Source organism: Pygocentrus nattereri, chromosome 9, assembly GCF_015220715.1.
Source record: "Pygocentrus nattereri isolate fPygNat1 chromosome 9, fPygNat1.pri, whole genome shotgun sequence".
Classification (NCBI taxonomy): Eukaryota; Metazoa; Chordata; class Actinopteri; order Characiformes; family Serrasalmidae; genus Pygocentrus; species Pygocentrus nattereri.
In genome coordinates this window covers 28,050,440-28,075,779 of record NC_051219.1, presented here as the reverse complement: position 1 = coordinate 28,075,779, position 25,340 = coordinate 28,050,440, and the positions used below count along the sequence as shown (strand labels likewise).

The window sequence follows — 25,340 nt, the reverse complement described above, 5'->3', positions numbered from 1 at the left end:
TCTTTACTCAGTGGGAGGCTTATAGGATTAAAGTGAAGCCATCCACAGAAACCTCGCATAGCAGCCACTTCATTGAGGCTCACTTTACAAGCTTTACCGTTTAATTCCAGTATTTCTTGCTCAGATGGTTCACGTGTGTGTGTGCAAGCAAGTGCCTCATATCTGTCATTACATCTGTTTGTGCGTTGAATAACCCTGCACACATTTTATCATCAAATTAAAGCCACTGCTGACCTGCTGCCCATTTTGGATGACGACCACAGTAATATGTGAATGCCCTAAGTGTTCTATTGAGGACAGTCTTACCTTCACCTTCCTCCATCATGGCTTTGGGTTGTGTGAGGGCGAAACACTGCATGGTCTCGTAGCGCGGGCCCCCAGGGGCCTCGTCAGTGGGTCCTGGGCCATGACCAAACTTCACCAGCATCCGGCAGTTAAAAGTGTGGCTCTTCTGCCGAGGAGCTTCACCCCCCCACGACACCCCGTTCACTGAGGGAGGAGGAGAAGGAGGAGAGACCAATTATTCATCAATTATTCATAGTTTAAATGTCAATTGTCTTATTTTTGTACTGTCTTTGGCACACCAGTGTACACAAAAGGCAGTAAAGTCCATACAAATATAATAAAGCAGAATAAAACCAAATAATAATATAGCACAAAAAAGTAAATGACAAAAAATATAGTAAATAACTGACTAGACAGATTGACTGATTGTTCGATAAATAGATATATAAGTAGATACATACACAGATAGATAGAAACACATACTTCATTGATCTCCAGGGGATATTTGGGAGCAATAACAAAAGAAAGTTGTAATTGTATATTATTGTTATTATTTCTCACTCATAGTTTATTGAAACAAGCTAAAATAGACATTTGGTCCATACAATGTTTTGTTTTTGCATTTGTATCACATTTTCTGTTTGTAAATAAAAGAGGAAAGAGGAGATATTTTATGATCATTTGAATTTGACAGAAAGTTACTGTTGGGTGTACAGTCTTGTTGCAGCTTGTTGCTGAAAGAAAAAACCTACTTTATATTTTAACCAAGTTTTTGCTATTTTTAGCATCACAATAAAATTGACTGTCAGTGTGTCATTTTACATAAATGGAGTTTCATTCTAAAATGCTGTATTGAACTTTTTTTTTATTTTAAGAATAACAGCTGATGTAACTGAAAAGGAATTTTTATTCCTCTAATTAAGACAGTAAAAATCATAGCACTGATGTATCAGGCAAGTCCACCCCAAACATCACATAATGAAAAAAATGTCAAAAAGTACTTATAATGCGTTTTCCAATAAATCTCTTCAAATGATTAATTAAATTAAGTGATGTAAAACAAACAATAAAAGAACGCTAAAATAATAACCCTAAATTGTATTATTTATTATTGTATTCAATAGATATGCAAATTTAATTAATTATGCAGCTGTATAATTACTCCTATAATGACATTTAATTATGCAATGTCAACTGATTGTAAAGAAAAATGAGAGTAATGATGTAGCATGTAGAAACAGATTAGAGCTGAGGAGATGAACAGGAAAAGAGAGGAGCCACACTTTACTGGGTGGTCTCACATCACGTCCATGTATCTCTCTGTACGCTACACAGCAGAATTCTCAACCACAATATGTACGAATGCACACCCAAACTGGGCATTAGCACCTAAACATATGCTAAAATATGCAATTTTAGCAGCATTAATGATCCAATGTTACACTTTTCCAGGACTTCACTAATATTTCTATGACATATTTCCAGGTTTTCCAGGATGTGTGGGAAACCTGTCTTGGTGCGACTGTACAGTGTGAAACGTAACTAAACAGTAAGCAGCTGAGAGAGCGGCCCACCTTCTCTAACCTCAATGACATTAAAAGAAAAAAGTGCTGCTCTCTCTTTGCTGCTCCTCTTCGCTGGGCTAATGAAGCATGGTCTGAATGCAGCAAGGGCTGTCGATTTCCGATAGCCTAGCTGCGTGTGGGAGCGCAGGGAGCCATCTGTTTTCATTAGAGCTCAAACACGGATATGTGTGGAGTCACCTTCAGCAGAGCTGCTTCACATGAGTGCAACAGAGCCTCTGCGGCCATTGACACCTAAAGACGTGCTCCAACACTATGTTTAACGTACTAATGTGTCTAATGATGGATGAAAACCAAATAACTAGCTTGGCGAAAAATCTGACACAAATCTTCCCTCATCGATAAAAATGTCCAGATTTCAAGCTTGAACATGACTGTCGTTTTAGCTATGCTAATGTGCTTTTGACTGTTTTTATAGATGACAGAACCAACCTAAGCAAGTGTATCTGAAATCTTTTAACAAATTGATACAGTTTGAGGCGATCAAGTGATAATTTAGACATGCAGTTTGCACTACGCCAAGCAGGTGGCTCCAAGCTTCCTTTACGTGTTAGCTACATCAGCCTTTAACTGAAAGAAACTTCAGACACTAGGGACATTAGGGTTGGGATGCTCACAACACACTGTTAAAGAACACTGGCTTCAATGTTCACCAGCAAAAGATTTTTGTCTGCCTGATTAAATAGTAAGTACAAAATTAGTGACCTTGCGTGTTGACGTTGGTAGTAAGTTTAGGCTCCTGCAGATGATTGGGCTATAAACACCTGTGGGGTGTGTGATGGGACTCATAGATTGAGAAAAGGTGCTAAAGTGCAGTGAACGTCTCATTCAGTGTGTTGAAAATGGGCCACAGAGCAGATGTTAATGACTGGCAAAAAGGAGTGACTGCATCATGTTCCATCTTTTAAAGTTCACAGCATAAACTTTGTCTTCTCTGCAGACCAGTTTCTGCTCCCGCTATAGTGAATGTTGTAAACTTTTGCTATGACGTGATGCACATACGCAAAACGTACTGAAATTTTCCGATTGGGAATGTAATCGGCTACAGGTGCTTACATGGTTATTATTCTTCTATTTCAAAGATTATTTACAGGACTAGCCACCTTGTTCGATCGGATTGAAATAGCATTTCGAATGGCTTCCGAACTAGACTAGTCTGTTTCAGGTGTATATGATATTCTATTCCGACTAATCTATTAGTCGGATTATTAACAGATTATCAAGCTGCATGTAAATGCTGCTACTCTCATTGGTCAGAGGAATCATTTGTGCCAGATATATTGTGCTAACATCATGGTAATGATGAACCAGTAATATACTCAGCAGCAATTGTGGTTGGTGTAGTGTAGTGGTTAACACCTCTGCCTTCTACGCTGTAGACTGGGGTTCAATCCCCCACCTGGGTAAACACCCTACACTATACCAATAAGAGTCCTTGGGCAAGACTCCTAACACTGCCTTCGCCTACTTGTGTAAAATGATCAAATTGTAAGTCGCTCTGGATAAGAGCATCAGCCAAATGCCGTAAATGTAAATGCAATTGTGCACAAATCAGAGGAATGGCCTGTAGGCCTGTAACAACAAACATATATTAAGATATGAGACTATTTGCGAGTCTAAGGTCAAAATTTGATTAAATCTTCGATGTGCTAGCGATGTTTGCCATTGAGCCCTAGACTTGCTACTGTTATGAGTCTTAAAACATGAAAATAAAGATGAAATATGAACAAGAAATGAAATAATAATGACTTTTGGGCAATTTCTACAGATAATTCAATAACTACTACGGAACTGTAAGAAACACTCTAAGTGTGGACACAGGGTCCCTTAAGGAATAAAGTCTTGATTCTACACAGCTCTATTTAGAGAGAAAAGATAGATGAAATGTCTAAAATAGAATTTATAAATCTCTTCCCAAAAACGCCCAGCTCTGTGAACCCACTAATAGTTGCATTAATATTGTTACATCCTTAACGGCCTGCATTAGGGTGCCTACCCACTAGACTACACAAGAATGGAGAAGTGAACGCAAATGGATGGAGGGTGCTGTTTCTACACTTTTTCTTAACGTGCCCTTGCCCACTCTGATACTCAAGTGTCCAGTCATGGCCAAAGGGCAAGAGGAGCCAATGAGGAGATGATTTATTGAAACAGGAGGCACCTCAGCTAGGTTAGCCTCAGTGAGCTAATCAGCTAGCCATGCAAACTTTGCAGTTCAAAAGTTTGAACGTAACGTCCATAAAATATGTGAGTTACTGCTTTGTCTGGTTTATACTTAGTGTAGTGCCATTCTTTTTGTTGTTGTTAGCCATGTAGCCTTTAGTATGCTAACCATCCACTGGATATGAAGTATTAATACTTTTTTCAATTAAAAAAAAATGTTATATTATGTAGAGAATCTTTTGCCCATGACTGTATATGGATCATGTGGTCTAAGGGATGAACAGTACATTTTGAAAACTTGAACAGCGTTTACACACCACATGAAACTCCTATACTTCAACCAGGCCAAATGTGTGTGTGGATCTAACCATTGTTCCTGGGCAGGTTCTTGTGGAACTCTTCGCGGTCCTCCTCGTGGAGGATGTTGTAGACGCTGGTGTTGATGAGTTCCTCCTGTTTGTACTGCAGGTACTGAGTGACGTTATCCGACACAAAGACGATGCTTCCCTCCCTGTTCACCACAAACAGGAAGCCATCCAGGGCCTACAGAGAGAAAAGAAAGGAGCACTCAGCAGGGGTATAATCTCTCACCTCGCATCGATTGGCTTTGATTACAGTTCTTCAGGGAATGCATCTTGAATGGGATATAATTGATTCTAACATTCCAGCAATGCAGTTTAATCACTACCCTCAAATCCAGATCCATAACTCTTAGTTACCTGGCTCAGGTGTGTGAGTAATGGACTGAACATATTAGATCTAAAGTCATATCCAAGGAATGTGTAGCAACAAACTCTCTGCAGTCAGCAATAGCCGTGTTTGGCAACAACCTTCATGTCTTGGGCTGACTCCTGTTGGAAACCTCACTCTCTCAATCAGTTAGACCAAGAGCGAAACTATTAAAAAAGGAATTCAGCTCATTTTTCTAAGATTTGCAGGATTATAAATGGTTAATATTTTAACAGACTCTCTCAGAGTGATTTAATATGAAATGCTCTGTTTTAGAGAAACTTACAGTCAGAACTGTTCACAGTGGTGGTGATAGGAACTAGACGTCTGAACAGGTTAATGTCTCTAAAAACTCCCTCACAGAGAGTTATAACACAGGATGGTTCCAAAAACTACACCTGATGTCTGAGACATTGTTTTACAAGTTTTGAGATAGTAATAAAGAAAACGTATCCTTTCAGATGTATGACTATTCTACCATCGTATATGACTCAGAGGTCACATGTAAATGTCTATATTTGTGTTATAGACGTGGTGACCCCAGGGTTCCCATCATCACCACTGTAAAGAAACCTGAGTCTGTACGTTTCTCTGCAATAACCCATTTCACATCAAGCCAACATTAACATGGTTTTCAGTTTGATGTGAACTAAATATTAGTAACACAGCTAGCTAACATTAAATGCATTTACATGCACTTTGTACTCCGACTCAATGGGGAAACTCTGGGTCTACATGAGTCAGGCAGTGATTGCATCTCTGCTTTGCAGCCAGCCAATAAACTCACAGAAGAAGATGTGACGTAAACGTAAAGCAAAACTCAAAAGTCATACCGCAGCTTTTTTTTTTTCAAACATGGAGCCACTTCACCTGAAACTATGAGCATACATCATCTAGAAGATGAAGAATATTTAAACCCTTCATTTTGTCAAGTATGCATTTGATTTCAGTGTCACGGTGTTTCCACCTTCCAGGCACTATGTTAAACAATGCTTGCTTATTTCTGGTACCACTGTCTATTTTGAAAAATGTGAATGAAATCAGAGTAAGAGTTTAAATGCACTGAGAAATCTGATTACTGAGCTAGAATCCAGCTCTCTGGATCTATCATATTTCTTAATTGCATTTCTAGACCTTATTCTGATCTAAGAAATCAGAGAGTGCTGTTTACATGACCATTTGAATAATCAGATAACTGCTTCAGATTAGTAACTTCAGATTAGTAAGTTCAGATAACTAATCAGATAAGTAAGTGCACATAAACACATTCACTAACATAGCACATATCACTGTACACAACAATAATTCTAAAAATTCTTGTTATAATTCTACCATCCTAGCTTGTGTTCTCATGCATGTTCATGTTACAGTGCTTGATGACTCCTCACCTGAAAGAGTTAAGAATACTGTTTCTCGGTAATGTTAACTTAAACTGCATATGTCAAAAGAGACATTATAAAAGAGACATTTCACTGACTAAAAAATGAATAAGATAGCTCATAATGCTCCACCTTGCTGCTGTCCTCTGGAAATTCCCATCACTCAATAAAACAAGCCTATAGCCTTGTTGATAAAGGTCTAACTGAGCTCAAATAAACAAAGATTTCTCAGCACTGCCCTCTAAAAGGTGCCGCTGCACCTGTACAAAGTTTATTTTCATTGTTTATGCAAGATCCATGATGTTCCTCAATAAGTGCTGCTTTGTTTTACAAATATTTTGGTCTTATATTGGAAGGGGGTTCACTTTTTCAAAACTGGAAATGACATGGCATCCCTATACACCAAAAAACATCAGTAATTCCTGACTGACCACATTGGAAAAGCTAACCGGCCTCTTCTCTAATCTCATATAAAGTCTGGTAGCTCCTCCTCATCACCAGCCTTTACAATCAGATGCAAAAATTCTGACTGTTGCTCACCTGCAGTAAAAGTGGCCCCAGATGATCTTTGTCAATGACCCCCTGACCGGTGGAGGATACGTCAGCTTTCTGGACATCATCATCGTTGGATGAGGCTTTACCTGTTTGGTTAAACAAAAAACAAAAACACAAACACACAGTCGTTCAGGACATATGTTTTCCCCTTTAGGAGCTGTATTAAAGGAAGAGTCCAACAAAATTAAAAAAAATTTGAAATACTCGGAATTGCCCTTAACCCAGATGTAGCTGACCAGCCAAGACATGTTTGGTGTCTGATGTTTGCTTCTTTAGTTTTGCACTGGTCCTGTTAATGTGATGTAACTAACAAGTAATGTGGAGTGAAGTAATACCCCACCAAATAAATTACATGCTAGAAAAATCACACACTTACCTCAATCATACTGTCACCTATAAACATGGACAAAATTTGAGCTTCAGGGTGGCATCTATTACTATTTTCAGTTATGCTGTAAGTGCTTATATGCATATTTACAGCTTTATATAGTGTAAAGAGTGAAACCAAACTATTTCAATACAAGCCTTCATTTCATTACAGTACTGAGCAAAGTTTTACTAAAGAGCCCATATAATACATTTTTTTGTCTTTTAATTTGTCCCGAGGTTCACCTATAACAATTGTGTGGTTTTGAGTACTGAAACAACCCAGAATTTCCTTTTACACAATCATTTTCCAACCTCTCTTGATCTCTCAGAATGAAGCAGTTATCATTACTAATTAAGACTGATGTATGTAAATGAGCTCTGTTCTGACTGGCTGCCCTGCATTGTGTCTTATTCAGAAAGCAATCCGGGCTGAATCACTCTTTCTACTTCAGCGTGTACAGGTGGGACTAAACTGCTGTAGGCCGAATAAGTGCATGTATGTAAATGTGACTGATTTTGTGACATCGCAAAAATAATTAATAAAAAAAAGCCTGTTTTGCAGCTTAGTTTCCATATATTCACCGCATAGTCTGTGGACTGAACGATGCATTTTGGAACTTAAATAATGTTTGCACACTGCATTAATTCTCTTTTATTCCAAAAATCTAGGAACATTTTCCACCACATGGGCTCTTTAGAATAAGGGACTAATAGTAATATTAATTTCTTAACAACCAGATTCGGAAAGACACACAAAACATTTACTTTACCATGCTAGCTCTCTCTCTCTCTTTGTCATGTAATTCTTACTCTTTCATTTAACTGGAATGACTGTGGCATTCCAGCAGAAAGAATTACAATGATAATGACACAGCAACAACAACAATAACAATAATAATAACAGAACTAAGCAACAAGACCTACATTTACTTTTTACATACATATGCTGGTTATTCTTTCACCATCATTTCCTTTATTTAATTGATTTGCCTCTTTGTTATTGTCTGCTGCTGTATGCCCCTCAGGCAGTTTTGTGCTACTGAGCACAACTGGACAAAGCAAGAACTGGACAAAGCAAGAACTGGACAAAGCAAGCAGTCTTTTTCTCACTGTCCAGTTCTCTAGATCAATGGAGATCTGTACCCACTCCTGGCCACCAGGGGGCTGTATGGACCAGTTTTATGCTGCACACATGCTGTGCATTACTATGCTCCCCTCATGAGGAGGGAGTGGAAGAGGGATTGGAGGTGGGCTGGAGGTGCAGGTAACTGCCCGCCTGGAGCTTTGTATTCAGGCAGAGATGGAGAGGAGGAAAAAAAAGAGGAGAAGAGGAGGCATTAAAGCAGAACTGAGCAAATCAGAGTCAGAGTGAAGGGAATGATTCCATTTGATGAGTTCCCTGGAGGTGGATCAACAAAACCTCTACTGAGGAGAGAGAGAGAGAGAGAGAGAGAGAGAGAGAGAGAGAGATAGAGATGGAGGGAGAGAGAGATGGAGTGAGGGAGTGTGGTGCAGACAAAAGGTAGACCTGGGTGGAGGACAGACACACAGTGAAGGAGAACGAGAAACTGAGAGTGAAGTGAATAAAAGAGAGAGACCTGAGAGAGAGAGAAAGAGTGAGAGAAAGACTGGGAGAACGAAAGGAGGTACAGAGAGAAATTAGAGACAGAGAACTAGAGAGAGAAAAAGGAGATAGAAACAGAAAGGAGAGAGAGATGGAGAGAGAAATGACAAAGCACAAGAGAAAGATGAACAGAGAAAAGAGAGGAATGACAGAGAGATAGAGAGATAAAAGAGTGTGAGAGAAACAGGGAAAGATAAACAGAAAAGAGAGAGAGAGGAATGACAGAGATAGATAATAGAGTGTGAGAGAAACAGAAAGAGAGAAGCAGAGAAATGAGAGGGTTGACCGAGAGATAAAAAGAGAAAGACAGAGAGAGAGAGACAAAGACAGAGAGGGGAATGAGAAACAGAGAAAGGAGAAAGAGAGGGATGACAGAGACAGAAAGAAAGGAGAGAAAGAAAAACATTACAGAGTTAAATAACAGGGTGAGAGAGAGAGGGGGGAGACAAATAGAAAAAGGAGAGAGGGATGACAGAGTGAAAGAGAAAGGAGAGAAAGAGAGAGAAATGGCAGAGAGAGCGGGGGGAAGGATGTATGTTGGTCTATCATAAGCAATATTTCCGTATAAAATCATAAAGAATATTTGAAGAAGAGCCACATATAAACAACAACAAAAACAACACACTGAAAAAATGAGGCTGAAAACAAACAGACGAATAAAAAGTCAGCAGCAAGTTTATGATAGAAACGTGATTTGGTAAAAAGGTGGAGAAAGAGATGGAGAGAGATGAAGTGACAGAGTGAAAGGGGAAAAGGGTAAGGGTTGAGAGACAGGGAGAGAGAGAGAGAGAGAGAGAGAGAGAGAGACATTTCATTATTCACTTCCTGTAACTATGGCAACCTGTCTCCACAAAGTCAGACCCAGCTGGACCCTCTCTCTGCCTCTCGAGATGGTTTAGTTTCTCTCCCTCTCTCTCAATCTCCCCCTCCTTTCTCTTTCTCTGATCTCTCTCCCTCACTCTTTCTCTAATCTTCCTTTCTCTCTCTTTCCTTGTCTCTCATTTCTCTCTCTACACTCTTCTATTTGGAGCATAAAGTACTCAAAACCGTAAACAACCCTATAGTGAAATAAAATGATAAGGAAGCTGGCACAAATCTATAGAGATTTTACAGGTGAGGTCAAGCACCAGGAAGTCCACGTTATTAAACAAGAATTTATATTCAGTTTTATGGAAATGTTCAAATTTGGCTGCCAAGCACAGCTGCAAGCGACGGAAGGCTGTTGTCTGTAGTTCAGGAAAATGCATTACACTGTACAAACCCAAATCCAAAGTTCAAAAGGTACGCTGTGTAAAATGTAAATAATTGTGAGCAAATGTAAAAAAAAAACAGAATGCAATGATTTTCAAATCTCTCAGACTCATATTTTATTCACAATAGAACGTCAGATGTTGAAAGTCAGACATTTTCCATTTCATGAAAAACATTAACTTAATAAGAACTTGATGGCAGCAATGCATCTCAAAAAAGTTGGGACGGGGCAACAAAAGGCTGGAAAAGTAAGTGGCACTAATAAAAAAAACTGCTTTGCAACTAACTCACATGACTGGGTATAAAAAGAGCATTTAGAGAAACCGAGTCTCTCAGAAGCAAAGATGGGCAGAGGTTCTTCAATGTACGAAAAACTGTGTCTAAAAATTGTGGTAACAATTTCACAAAAATGTTTCTCAATGTAAAATTGTGATACCCCACCATCTACAGTACAAAATATCCTCAAAAGATTCAGAGAACCTGGAGAAATCCCTGTTTGTAAGGGACAAGGTCAACGGTTAACATTGGATGCTCATGATCTTCGGGTCCTTAGGCGGCACTGCATTGAAAACAGGCTTGATCCTGTACTGGGAATCATTGCATGGGCTCAGGATCACTTCCAGAAATCACTGTCGGTGAACACAGTTTGCTGTGCAATCCACAAATGGAAGTTTAAGCTGTATCATGCAAAGAAGAAGACAGATCAACACGATCCAGAAACGCCACTATCTTCTCTTGTATTGTTTTGTACAATTGTACAAGCCTTGTGTGAAATCGAACCCCTGTGTCAGTTATGAGTGGAACTTACAGTGGCCAAATTTATGTAGAGTAAATTCTAAAGGAATGCCAAGTAGAGTAAGTTTAGTTTTTGTTAAACCTCATTTTATTTAATTTTTAAAGCCACCTTACAAAGTACACAAAAAGTTAACTTGGTAAGAATATGTTTAGCTATATGAAGTTTTCAGAATTAAAAAAAAAAACGATTTCATCTATAGTGGTTTTGGGGGAATTTTTATTTGTCCTTAAGAGGGAAAAATGGTGATTTTTTGGGTATTTTCTGCACATTTAGGCTTGTTCTTTCTGACTTAATTACAACTGGTTTCTGATGTCATGCAAAGCCAAATGACCAGCTGAAAACAAACAACACCAGACTGATAAGTGAAGGCATGACTATCTTCTTTTGTAATTCATTTCACGAGTTTTGCATAAACATCTTTGCAGAATGACTCTTGGTGTGTGCAGATGACCTCAGTAGTCCTAAAGTGACCTATATTGTTTTATAGTTATATATAACTCCACTGTCTCTCTCTCTCTCTCTCTCTCTCTCTCTCTCTCTCTCTTCACTTTTTTTGTTAGTTTTTTTTTTTACCACTTTGCTGGCACTGTTTGAATGTGTCAGCAATATGCAGTGCAGAAGAGCAGCGTCTTCTTCCCACTAGTCCTTATGAGCTTGCCTAAGCACAAATCTGAAGAAATGTTTCAATTCAATCGAACCATGTGGACAGAAAGTACTTTTAAAATTAATTTTATTAAATTTAGACTTATCCAGATTTGATGATTTCAGAAAAATCGAATTCGATTGCTTATTAAAGTATGAAAATAACATGCAATTGAAATAAATCTAATGGGCACTCTTACAGATTTGTCTAACATATAACTACACAAAGGTTCACTCAGACCAATCAAAAGTTTTGTGACATTTTTCTACATTATATTAAATGGTGTTGTTGGACATGAATGCGTCTACCCCCCGACACAAAAAAGTTTTTGGTCAGTTCTTCTATGAATGAGGGAGAGACGATGAGTGCGTTTACATTCACTTAATAATCTGATAACTGCAAGAAAATCAGATTTGGTCAGTAATCCGATCAATATGTTTACAAGCACTTGAGTTTAGATAAAAGGAAAATTCTGGGTCTACATGAGTCAGGCAACACATTTCTGCCGCATTACGCCACTTTACCCAAAAATATGAACCAAGCATGTATCCAAAAGTGTTTTGCTACTTATCAACACCACTAAATTATTTCTGGTACCACCATCTGTTTTCACATATGCACAGAAATCAGAATAAGAGTTTACATGCAATGAGAAATCTGATTACTGAGCTAAAATCCAGCTCTCTATATCAGATTTCATAATCAGATTTCTAGACATTACTTTGATCTATGAAATCAGTATATGCTGTTTACATGACCCTTTGAGTAATCAGATAACTGCAGAAATCTGAATATGATCAGACTACTAAGTGCATGTAATCTCACTCTATAATGGTTTTTCAGCTCCTCACAACTTTCCTGCTTTCCACCCCAGCATGCTCTGATGGATTCTTCCATACAATTTCAAAGGAATCTACGTCTGGAGATTATCTAAAGCATGAAAGCACCTTCAGCTTTAGTTGTATGTTTGGGATCATTATCTTTGTGAAACCTTCTTCCCTTTCTTGGTCAATGAGATTATGACCACCTCGAACATCTCCCAGTACATCACCCCATTCTTGTGTCCTTTGATGACGTGCAGTGCTCCAGTACACTTAAACTTAAAAATTATAGTTCTTCAAGGGTTCTTTTGTTAAGAAAGGGGCAGAACCCTTTGCAAGAGTAAAGGGTTCACTGCATCATGACAGCATTCTTCAGTTTGATGGAAAATGTGCTGTAGATGGTTGTATATAGAACCTTTTTGAAAAGTGTTCTATATAGCACCAAAAGGAGTTATTCTATTGTGACAAGCTTGACATCGTAACAATAGAAGAATCCTTTTTGGTTCTTCTATTTTGTAGAACCATCTACAGCACCTTCTCCATCAATCTGAGGAACTAAACACAATGCAAAAGAAAGTTCATTCATGCAATCATCCAGGGGTTCTTTGAGTGTTTATGATTCTGTATAGAACCATTTTCTTTACTGAAGAACCCTTGAAGAACCATCATTTTTAAGCGTGTACTATTTGCAGGGAAGCAGCCACATATCAGGACACTACCACCTTCATGTTTCACTGTGTTCTTGAGATTGTACATACAACCCTTTTTTCTCTGGACATCGGGAACTAAATTATTGCTTAAGAGTTCTGTTTTTGTTTTGTCTGACCAGTGCACATTGTTCTAAAACCGTCTTAAGGCTCATTTGCAGGTTTTAGAGGTGTTTAGCATGTTGTTTAATAATGTTGTTCTTGAGAACTTTAAGAAGCACCTTCACCTTCACCACGACTGCTACTTCCCAACCAATGGGGACATGTCTTATAATGACACCAGATTTTTTAATTTTAAGTTATTTCTGCAGCATTAGTATCTAGACCTTTCCAGAAAGTTCATAATTAACAGACCAACAGAAATGGTCCAAAATTACCAGGAACAAAAAACTTAAACTGACTTCCATTACAAGATCACAATGCTTTTTTCTTCTCCCGTAATCTTACCATTTAGATACAAGGTTTTGTCGCGACAGTAACAATATGTTTTAATACAGTGTCTTAATACTGTTGAGCCACTGTCAAATTCATATTAAGCACATCCTTTTATGCTTATGAACTTATATTTATAAGTAAAAAGTCAAAGACATCTTGTGTGTGAATGTGAAGAGGGTATATGTACTGCATATAGATTAAATCACAAAAACAAAACCACACATGTGCCTGGTTTTTATACAGTGCTGATTCCTTTCAACTGTGATGCACATCAACTTCAAACGCACAGACTCTCCTACACAGTGCTGAGCCATTACCAGTCTATCACTGCAGTAATGAACACAATTCACTCCTGCACCTGCACACCGTGTGGCCCAGCCCTACGGAGACCCATATGGCACAGAGTGGACGGGAGAAACAGCAAGCGGTCAACACACCAAAAATCCAGTCTTAGCAGCTCGTCAGACACACACTGAAATATCATATAGATCAGAGGTTCTCAGTCTTTTCCACCTTAAGGCCCCCACCTGTTTATCACCGGAAAGCATGAAGGCTGACAAGAAAACAAAACGTTTTTGCTCAAAAATCTTAAACACAGTAATATATCTACTCTTGCAATATGTGATGTGTATCAGTGAACATGGAATATCAATTGAATACTGGTGCAAGTGGACAACTAAAAGGTCCGGTGTTTCTAGAAGCAAAGGGCAAAAAAAAACTGATGAAGCTGCCTTTATGCACTTTGTGAGGCTTGAATTAATGTTGCCAACTCTATGAAAACATTCTAGATTTCTTTTTTATTGTTAAGTCAATTATTTTATCACTAACTTCTATGACAAAACGGCATCACAGGCCCACTACAGACCACTGGCTCCCCTCAGTAACTCGAAGGACCACCAAGGAGTCCTTAAAGGCCCACTTGTGGTCCCCAGCCCAGTGGTTGAGAAACCCTGATATAGGTTTTGTATGGGTATGGTGGTATGGTATTACACAGTAGTATGGAAGTTTTCTTTAATAGTACAAGCAAGTGCCATCTCTCTCTCTCTCTCTCTCTCTCTCTCTCTCTTCCAGATCACCAGAAATAATCCAAGTTTAACTTTAACTGATTTCACATTCAAATATTATCAAATTCATGCTAAACTGTGTGTGATAGAAAATTCATCATCTTGCCAAACCAGTTTGATTGCCAGCACTTGTCCATGCAAACGCTCTGTGATTTGCATTTTCAAACACAGGAGATGCAGAGCTACTCCGGAGTAGCTCAACTGTTTAAAGCACATCTTGTCATCTTTAAAATAAGGTAACAAATTCCTGCTCTAGTTTCTCGCCTTACATTCTGAGTACCTTAATGATAAGTCTAATAGTGATCCACTCTTTGGGTTTTTATACAAAATGCAGATACATTATTTAGATATGTTAGACTGCAAATTAATACTACATTTGCTTCATTTTTATTATGTGTATAATGTAATATTCTAGATTGACACATTTTGCTTTTGCTTGTAATTATATTAAACTGACCAGTTACTTTAATATGTTGCAGTGAAAATCACTTGATCTTTGATGTGTACACAGTAGTATATGCTCTGCAACGCATAGACAGTGTATTTTGTACATGTCTCTGGTGGTGTGCCACTCATAACAAGTGGCAGAAAATAGCATATCACCTGCTTATTCACATCTTTTCTGTCAGTTTTTTGAACAAATGTGGCCCCAATACAGTCAAAACACAGAAGCTGCAGATAGTACAAGTTTTCATATTGCACTGTAAAATACAGTAGGGGGAAATAAGTGTTCAGTTAAGTGTTCATAAGTGACATTTCTATTTTGTTACTTAATATCCTTCCAGTGAATTTATGCACTTGAAATTTACACACAAAGGCTATGTTCACATTACTACGTTGAAGCGGCACAAATCCAATTTTCTGCCCTAATCTGACTCAGATCTAATATTTTTAGATCTGTGTGGACACGCAAATCTGATCTTTTCAAATCTGACCTGAGCCACTTTCATATGTAATCCTATATCGGGTACGTATCTGATTTGTGGCCATGCGACCTTAATGTGAAGGCTCAGATCGGAATTCATGACACATGTGATTTGTTCATGTGACATTACTGAGTAGGATGTGCACATGTGGGTCATTTCAGGATGGGACATTTTATGGCTGATAAGATTAAATTCTCCTCTAATATCTCTCTGTACATCACTCCACTCATGTTTCCTTCAATTATATGTAATGGAAATTGGCCCAATACCAATTAATAATAACCCCTTGCAATAAATAAATATTGACATATAATTGTATGCAAAAAGTGTAAATACTTCGTGAATTTACAAGGAATCTAAATGAAAATAACTTTATATTCACAGAGAACACATGGCACATGCACATTTTATTCTTTTTTATTTGCTGAAATTAGCATTTTGAGGGGGAACTAAAAACAAAATAACAGCACCTTTTTGTATTTTATGTTTTTCTCCATTATGTTCCACCCAGCAAATAAATAGACACCGTGCACTAAAATGTGCAGAAGGGGATGCATTAACTTCCACTTAGAAAACCAAAACTTGTAATCTGACTGTGTTCAAACTTTTGCATATGACTGTATACATACAGTATCGCACAAAAGTGAGTACAAACCTCACATTTCGCAAATATTTTATTATATCTTTTCATGGGATAACACTATAGAAATGAAACCTGGATATAACTTAAAGCAGGCAGTGTACAGCTTGTATAGCAGTATAGATTTACTGTCCTCTGAAAATAACTCAACACACAGCCATTAATGTCTAAATACTTGGCAACACAAGTGAGTACAAATTGTGCTCAAAGTGTCAATATTTTGTGTGACCACCATTATTATCTAGCACTGCCTTAACCCTCTTGGGCAAGGAATTCACCAGAGCTCCACAGGTTGCTACTGAATCCTCTTCCATTCCTCTATGATGACATCACAGAGCTAGCGGATATAAGACACCTTTACATTCAGCAAGGCAGTTGTCATCTTGGGGGTGTGTTTGAGGTCATTATCAAATTGGTGCAGTTTCCGAAGGGAGGGGATCATGTTCTGCTTCAGAACGTCACAGTACATGTTGGAATTCATGTTTCCCTCAACCACAGCTCCCCAGTGTTGGCAGCACTCATGCAGCTCCAGACCATGATGCTACCACCACCAAACTTGACTGTAGACAAGAGACAGTTGTCTTGGTGCTCCTCATCAGGGCGCTGCCACACATGCTGGACACCATCTAAGCCCATGTTTTTCTGGGTCTCGTCAGACCACAGGAAATGGTTCTAGTATTGCATATTCTTGGACTGTTTGTTGTCAGTTCAGCAAACTGTTTCCATGCTTTTTGTGCATCAGCTTCAGAAGAAGCTTCCTTCAGGGACGATGGCCATGCAGACGAAGTTGATGCATTGTGCAGTGTATGGTTGGATCACTGACAGGCTGACCTCCCACTTCTTCAACCTCTGCAGCAATGCTGGCAGCACTCATGTGTCTATTTTTTTAAGCCAACCTCTGGATATGACGCTGAACACTTGGACTCAACCTCTTTGGTCGACCCTGGCGAGGCCTGTTGCGAAACGGGAACACGTCCTGAAAAAATGCTGTATGACCTTGGCCACCGTGCTATAGCTCAGTTTCAGGGTGTTAGCAATCTTCTTATAGCCTAGGCCATCTTTGTGGAGAGCACCAATTCTATTTCTCACATCCTCAAAGAGGTCTTTGCCATGATGTGCCATGATGAATATCCAGTGGCCAGTATGAGCGAATTGTATCCAAAACACCAAATTTAAAAGCCCTGCTGCCAATTCACACCTGGGACTTTGTAACTCTGAGTCACATGACATCAGGGAGGGACAACGACACAGTTAGGCACAATTTGGACATGTTCACTGTGAGGTGTCCTTATTTGTGTTGCCAACTATTTAGACATTAATGGCTGTGTATTGAGTTATTTTCAGAGGACAGTAAATCTATACTGCTATACAAGCTGTACACTGACTACTTTAAGTTATATCCGATTTTCATTTGTTTATTGTTGTCCTATGAAAAGACATAATAAAATATTTGCAGAAATGTGAGGGGTATGAGATACTGTATATAAGCAGTCCCTCATACAACGATCTTCATATAGCCTTTATAAGCCTCTTGTACATCAAAGCTGTTTCCTTATGGCAGCCAATAATTTATTTCATCCATCTTCTTCAGCTGGACCTGCCCACCTCCCCTGAAGCAGCACACAGGAGGTAGTTTGTGATTCAACCACTTAAAAAATGTTCTACTCGCAGTGCAGTGGCATTCCCAAAGAGTCTGATATAATGAAGTGCAAAACTGCAACCAGAGTTTGAGTTTTAGTGCGGTCGAATGAGGCCGTAATGAGGCTGTTTACAACTTTAACACATTTACTCAGTACGCCTGGCTTCATGCCAAAATCACATCTAACGTATTTATGATCTGTACTCCAGCAGGCCTATCTGAATACCCACCAAACTGTGCAGTGTTCAAAAAAATGCTGCTGAGAAGAGTTGATAGAAGCTCCTGCTCAGCAATGCCAAATCATATCCCTTTTTCTTGCCTCAACAAAATCATTCACACAGTCCTGGGCTGCATTCTGGTTAGGTCTCTACAGAAACTCGGAGACATGATAATGGACCCAAGGACAGGGAACTTAAAAGACTAAAATCATTATAATTAAGTCATCATGCTGAAACAGGCTCAAAGAGCCTTAAGATGAATAAAACCACTTTAAAACTATTCAAGGTTTCCACTCTGGGCCTCTGAAAACCACAAACAAGACTTGATCTTATAATATTGAACTATGATTCCAGATAGCATGACAGCACTTTTTCTTTTCTAATACCAAGAGTGAAACCTTCATATCATCCAATTCTGGTACAATATTGTTCCTTTAAATGCCAAAACTTAAAAGAAGCTGTTTTCTATTGCAGAATTTCACTGAAGATGAACATAATCAAATCAGCTCTCCTGTTAATGCACAATGTATTAACAACGTTTAATGTATCACAACCTGCCACTGTAATGACACTCACTGCGCTCTTTAGACTGTAAGTACTGCTGTTAGTCCTAGTTATGTTTATACTCAGTGTTGTAATTACTTCATACCACTTAGTGCAACACCTGCTCTCATATAAATACAACAAATATGTCTTATATATGATGTAAATATGTAAGAGATATACTTTTACACGTCTTAAAATTTACTCTAACTTGTAATGTCTATTTTTTTTATGTCAATTTTCATTCTATTTTTATTTCTGTGTAATATCTATCTATCTATCTATCTATCTATCTATCTATCTATCTATCTATCTGAAAGTCATATCTGCTCAGCACCATCTCTTTTACAGTAAATACTGCTAGACCATTCCTCTAACCATTCTTTTTTTTATCAGCTGGTAGGCTGTGGTTACAGGTCCCTTTTTAACCGATTGCTAGACTCCCCACAGCTGAAATGTAGGCGGTGACATTTTGGGCACCGTTTGTTTGCTGTTTGCTACAACAATTGCAAAAAAGAAACTGGACTAATTCATCAGCAGAGTATTAAAAGAGCAGCTGCCAGAAAGGACCACTATTCCCCCACTAATAATTTATGGTTATAGGGATGGATCACATCCTAGAATGATATAACCTGACATGCTTGCTGCTCAAGTGATGCTTGCCGATTCTTTTTCCCATATTCAGTTCACGATTTCCCTCTCATTCACTGGCAGATTGCTCCCTAACGTGTGTTGGTTTGAGAGTTCATATCCACAACTCTTAGAGCTTCTGTGTTGAAAGAGGCTGCTGCTGAATGGAAATTTGAACAGCAAAATGTTAAAATTCCTTCTTCAACTGACTGGATTTTCACCTCACGCAGTGTTGGATGGAGGTTAATTCTATAACTCCTATATGCTTATTCTGTGTATCAGGATAGGCATTCGGTCCTTATGGTTCTGATCCTTGTAGGTCATCTTAGAATGTTCTGTAGTTTTCTATACATCTCTATCACAGGTACATAACCTTGACACCTGGGGGGGGGGGGGGGGGGGGGGGTTGTGTTTGCTCCTGCTTTTCTGTGGGAGAGGGAACAAACCAGTGATCTGCGAATATCTCTGTATGAAGACTTCTTGAAATAACTATAATCTTCTCAAAAGTGCACAACTTTATTCTCAATTACTTCTGTAATGCCTCCACAAGTGAACAACAGGCAATAGTTTTGGGTATCACTTTAGAATAAGACCACCCTTATAAATGGTTTATGAATAGTTTAAAATGAGCACATTCATGATTATTAATTAGTTGGTACACACCTTATAAATCATTAATAAGCCATTACAACATACATGTTTGCCTAATAGTAAAAGCACATTTCTCTATGCTGTGAAAGCTCAGGTATTGCTGGTAACTGACTGTGTCTTTTTTATTAGCCTGCATTAAACCTGTCAGCTTCATCTCACTCATATTCATCACATAAACCAGCTCACTTTTGCTCTTTTTATTATTGTGCTATAACTGGTTATTTGTGTTTTTTAAGGTGTATGACCTAATCAATAACCATCAACTATAAACAAACTAATTTTAAACCATTCATAAACCCTTTATTCAAAAGTGGTACTCAATTTTGCAAAAGGGGAGCTTTTGAAAATATGTCCCTCTTCAATCAATGGGAAGAAAAGTGAGACCTTTCCTGACTGCATAAGTGGGTGTGCCACCTAACGGCATCCATCTGATTCCTCCCCCATCTCCCGTGGCAACAACAGCAGCCTGCCCAGCGACCAGCTGAACAGATCTGAACCAAACCTTTTTTTTTTTTAAATAAAATCAGCTCATTAGAATGTACTTGGTTTCTTAAGGTTGAGATGCTTGCAACTGCTGCAGCTGAGTTTCAAGTGAGCTGCAGAAAGCTTCACATTTTGCAACTCAAAGTTTAGATTAATGTAAAGTTTCAAAATATTCACAACAGCCTAGCAATCACAAAAATATGCACAATTTTTACTGCAACCAAAGGTTGGGGGGAGAAAACTGGTAACATTTCTAAGAAATGGTTTGCATGCTCTGCTGGTGTGAATGACACTTGTCTATGTTTTCTGCATAAAGGAGGAATATTTGCTCTCACCAACATCACATGAAGCTTTCCATGAAGCAGTTTATGGATGGATGCCCTAACATTTTCCTGTACAATAGCTTGATAACATGCAGAATTCATAGCTCCATCAAATGATGAGAAGCTGTCCTGGACCAATAACAGCAAAACAGCTCCAAACTGTGATACTACCACCACCATGTTTCAAAGCTGCTATGAGATTCAAATGCTGGAATGCAGTGTTTGGTTTTTGCCAAACATAACATTTCTCATTTAAGATTAACAATCTATTTTTCCATTCATTTAACATGTTTGCAGTAGTCATCGAGGCATTCTTTTTTTTTGGTACAGTGTTTGCCTTGTTGTGGATTGTGGACTGACATTACCCAGTGTGCAGAATGCTTTACAATACTCAACTCAAGTGAAATTTAAGTTTAACGTAATTTGCATGTAAACTTCACTGTGCTAAACCAGCCTTGAGCTTGACATATAATAACAGCCTAGCAATCACAAAAATAAGCACATATTTACAGCAATCATCAATGAGTAGGGGGAGCTTGGGAAAATAAATGCTAGCATGTCCTGCTGGTGTGAATGACACTGAGTTTCTGTTGTCAGCATAAAGGGGAATGTCTCCTCTCACCAACACCACATGAAGCATTCTGAGAAGTAGGTTCATGTGGCAGCCATTGCTTCCTGAATTTTCTCAGTAGAAACATCAACAAAGCTAGCATGCTCCCACACTAATTGTAACTCACCTTGCTCTTTAATCTGACGAATCTGGCGCACCGTCTCCTTCAGGATGGCGCACTTGTCAGGTTTGACATTGAAGCTGTCGATGTCACTGAGATTAGCAGAGATGAGCTCAGCTAACTCCTCAATGTACTTACTTTCCTGCTCTCGCCGCCGCTTGTCACACCTGCAGAGGGCCCAAGAGGACATCATGACCATCTCCTATGCACAACCACTGAAATTAGGCCTTTTTAGTGATTTGGAGAGAGCAACTGACCTATCCATTTTCTGGACACAAAAAGCTTTGCAGAACAATGGGAAAAATTCTAATTAACCTAAAGTGAACTACAGTGTGTAACTAACTGTTTTGCCAAAATAAAGTGCCTGTAAAAACATGAGTGGTATTAATTTTATATGTGTGTGTGAAAGGTCACACACTTAGGACAGACCGCATATTGTTTTATACAGTTGTGCATCCAAGCTAATGCTAGCATGGTGGCCCAGGCGATTCCAAACTGCAAAGTTTCTATGAGCTACAAAGACAGAATCTACGTCCATGGCACATCACTTTAAAATAAACTATTTTTGGCAGCATTCTGTAAAGATTGACCAAACTCCCCGTAGTAGCTATGAAAGAATGCATATTTGTGTGGACCATGGACAGGTAAATTTTGCTGATAATCTGTAATATTTGTAATAATACAAATAACCACAAATCTCACACATATATATATATATATATATATATATATATATATATATACAGGGCCAGATTAACACTTCCTGAGGCCCGGGGCTAATTACCAGGATGAGGCCCTTCATATGATGTTCTGACGCATGACCTCACACAAACCCACTGACACATCAGCGTACACAGTACCAATCTATGACAGACTACCGTTTAAAGTGAACTGGTATTATGATTTCAATTCAATTCACTTCAATTCAATTCATTTCAATTCAAGGGTAGCTTTAATATCATTACTGAATCGTTACTGAATAGTTTGCAAAAAAAACAAAACACATTTCCAGTAGATGGGGAGTAAGACAACCATTCTCTTGCCACCTTCTCTCCATTTCTGAGCGAGCGACTGAACAATGTTTTGCTCAGACATCGCTTCTGATTTTTATAGCTCCTTTCAGAAGCCGAAAAATCGGCATCTTTATGTTGACATTGTGTGGGTGCTTCAATTCCCTTTCCGACCCAATAGCTTCGCATCTCCTCATTAACTTCTCCCCAGCATGCAATATCTGTTGATATATCTATTTTCGCCCCTGCCTCAGAATCAACAGGCTCATCTGCTACATTACCCACTGGTTCTTCTCCATCACTTGTTTCCTCAGAGATTGTAGCACTATTGCTAGCAGACTGGCTAGTTGGGCTGGTTAGTTGGCTAGCGGTGGTTGGCTGCTGTCCATCACTGACAGTTGCCTCTTTGCTGGTGGTAGCTGCTACAGCAGGCTGACTACTCCACATGTTGGTTAATTTGGGTGTTTTCTGTAATAATTCTGTCGCTCTTTCCTTTTTTATTGATTGTAATTTTCGTTTTTTTGCTCCGCTCTCGTGTTTCCTTTGGCCCGACATTTTCGCTTGTTTCGTTTTTTTTTTTTCTATTAATTTTTGTCATTTGACATTCAGCGACCGGAGGCCCCCCTAGTGGCGAGGCCCGGGACTGCAGCCCTTTCAGCCCATTCTTTTAATCCGGCCCTGTATATATATAGTTTTGCATTTACTAAACAAAATGATCCAACATTAAATGTTTTTGTTGGCAACAGTATGTGAACATCTGCCTTCAGTAACTGGTGTGATGCCTTTGAGCAGTAATGACTACAACCAAACGATTCCTGTAACTGTTGATCAGCCGTCCACAATAACATGGATATCTCCTGGCCCATTCCTCTTTACAGAACTGCTTCAACTCTGTTCTGCTGGTGAGCTTTCATGCATAAGCGCCACATCTTAGGTTCTGCCTCCACATTTCTATTGCATTAAGGCACTGACTTGGACTGAACCACTACATAATGTAACATTCTTTGCTGACTTAGTGGTGTTTTTAGGATCACAGGTCCTTTGCAGCATCCAACTTCTGTTGTGGTTCAGTTTATGAATGCATGCCCCAACACTCTCCTGTACAATTTCTTAATACAATCCAGAATTATATAGCTCCATCCAATGATGGAAAGCTGTCCTAGTCCAGTAACAGCAAAACAGCTCCAAACCGTGATACTACCACCACCATGTTTCAAAGCTGCGATGAGGTTCCTATACTGCAATGCAGTGTTTGGCTTTTCTAAACATGAATATAAATTGTCTTATTAAAGCCATGAATATCCTCTATGTTTGCCTTATCCAGGCATAGAACATAATTTCAGTAGTCTTCTGGATCATCCAGGTGGCCTTTTGGAAACTTTAAACAGGCAGCAATGTTCCTCCTGAAGAGTAGTGGATTCCTTAATGCTATCATTTCAGTGTAAGAGAGGCCTGCAGATCATTATATGTAACCCTGGGGTTCTTTGTTATTTCCAAGAATATTCTATGCTTTACACTTGTCATGTTGGTTGTCTTGAGAAGGGTAACAATTGTGTTGAATTTTCTCCATTTGTACACTATCTGCCTGACAGTGGAAAATCCCTCAATGGTCCTTAGAAATCCCCCTTGACTGAGACATGGCATGCACTAACAAATGTGAGTGGCAAAGATGAGACAAATCAGCACTTTGTATATAAAATTTAAATTTATATGTGCCTTTTCCATCAAAAGAGTATTTTTGAAGTCAGGGACTGATGTTGGGTGAAAAGGCTTGGCTCACAATGGATGTTCCAACTTTATCCCAAAGGTGAGTAGGGCTAAATCCAGGACCCTGTGCAGGCCACTGGAGTTCCTCCACACCTAACTAATCAAACTATGGAAGGTGACCTTTTATCTGCTACACACTTCAGTGCTCGACAGCACCACTCTGTGGATTTATGTGGTCTATCACTTCATGGCTGAGTTTCTTTTATTCCTAGATGCTTCCATAGCACTTACAGTTGTCTGGGACAGATCTAGCAAAAATGTCAATGTCAAAATGTCATGACTTTTGGCAAAGGTGGCATCCTATCACAGTACCACTTCTAAAGTCACTATGGAGACTGCTTGGCGATATGCTTGATTTTATACACCTGTTAGGAGTGAGCATGGCTGAAACACTTGAACTCAATCAATGTACTGTGTCCACATACTGCTGGTAATACAAGGTGTACATAAATGAACAAACAAATACTTGAAGTAATCTAAACTCCTTAGTAAATTAGGGTGTTTTTGTTCCAGTCTTACCCCAGGCCTGGCGTGTCGCAGGTTGACAGTTTGCGTTTGCGATCGGAACACAACGGCTCCATGGAGTTCTCCCCCACTCCACTCATCTTGTATACATATCAGCACCTGGATGGAAGTATGAAGAATATAAAGCATCAGCCACAGCATTTTCAAAAGGTTAACCAAAAACTGCATTCATACACACTAGTGTATAGTAAGCACCCATGCAAATGATTTACTGTGCACCTATGCTATTTATTTACATAGTGAAATGTCTGTTACATACTTGACACTTCTGTTGACACCAATACCAAGAAGAATTCCTTGAATGTCAGACTCTAATACTGACTTTTACATGAACACTATTCAGAGTTTTGGGCTCTTTTCTAAGTACAGAGAAAGGGATAGCACGCTATAGACAGAGATAAGGTCAAAAAGTATTAGAGCCTTCCTTTAAGGAGAAATTCCAATATCTGTACAGTTCATTTGTTCTGATGTAAACAAAGTTATTCAGAGTGGTTTGATGTGAAATAGTTTTGAATATGTCACCCGATGTCTCAGACCTTTAAGATAAGGTTTTGACCTAAAAGCCTTGTTCTTTAAAATCCATCCAGAGAGGTATGTGCAGGTTGATAGGTTCCTCTACGATGCACCATTTTACATCAAAACACTCTCAATGGCTTTGTTTACATCTCAGTGGTAGAATTCTAAGGAAATTTTGGTGGAATTATCCACTTATTATCAACAGACACAATGCATGACATGACTTCCCTCACAACACATAAGAGAAGACAGGAGTCTGCTGTCCTTTCTACCATCTATACACACACGCTCAGCTTAGTTGGAGCTATTCTTGCTGTTCTTTGTGTGCAAACCC

At 38.9% G+C, this 25,340-nt stretch overlaps 1 protein-coding gene across 5 annotated transcripts in view; it reads right to left on the bottom strand.

Annotated features, from left to right (window-relative positions):
• The window catches only part of LOC108427772 (nuclear receptor coactivator 3), a 132,436-nt gene that overhangs the window by 26,666 nt on the left and 80,430 nt on the right, over window positions 1–25,340 (bottom strand). For 4 of the 5 annotated variants that reach the window (XM_017698240.2, XM_017698242.2, XM_017698241.2 and 1 more), the window contains 5 exons: window positions 24,485–24,589; window positions 21,195–21,355; window positions 6,680–6,780; window positions 4,400–4,574; window positions 307–489 (listed from right to left, as the gene is read on the bottom strand). In XM_017698240.2, the coding sequence (XP_017553729.2) occupies window positions 307–489; window positions 4,400–4,574; window positions 6,680–6,780; window positions 21,195–21,355; window positions 24,485–24,570 (706 nt within the window). In that variant the 5' untranslated portion in view covers window positions 24,571–24,589. Of the gene's footprint in view, window positions 1–306; window positions 490–768; window positions 1,072–4,399; window positions 4,575–6,679; window positions 6,781–21,194; window positions 21,356–24,484; window positions 24,590–25,340 lie in introns of those variants that run through there. The other variant, XM_017698243.2, reaches the window with a different exon arrangement.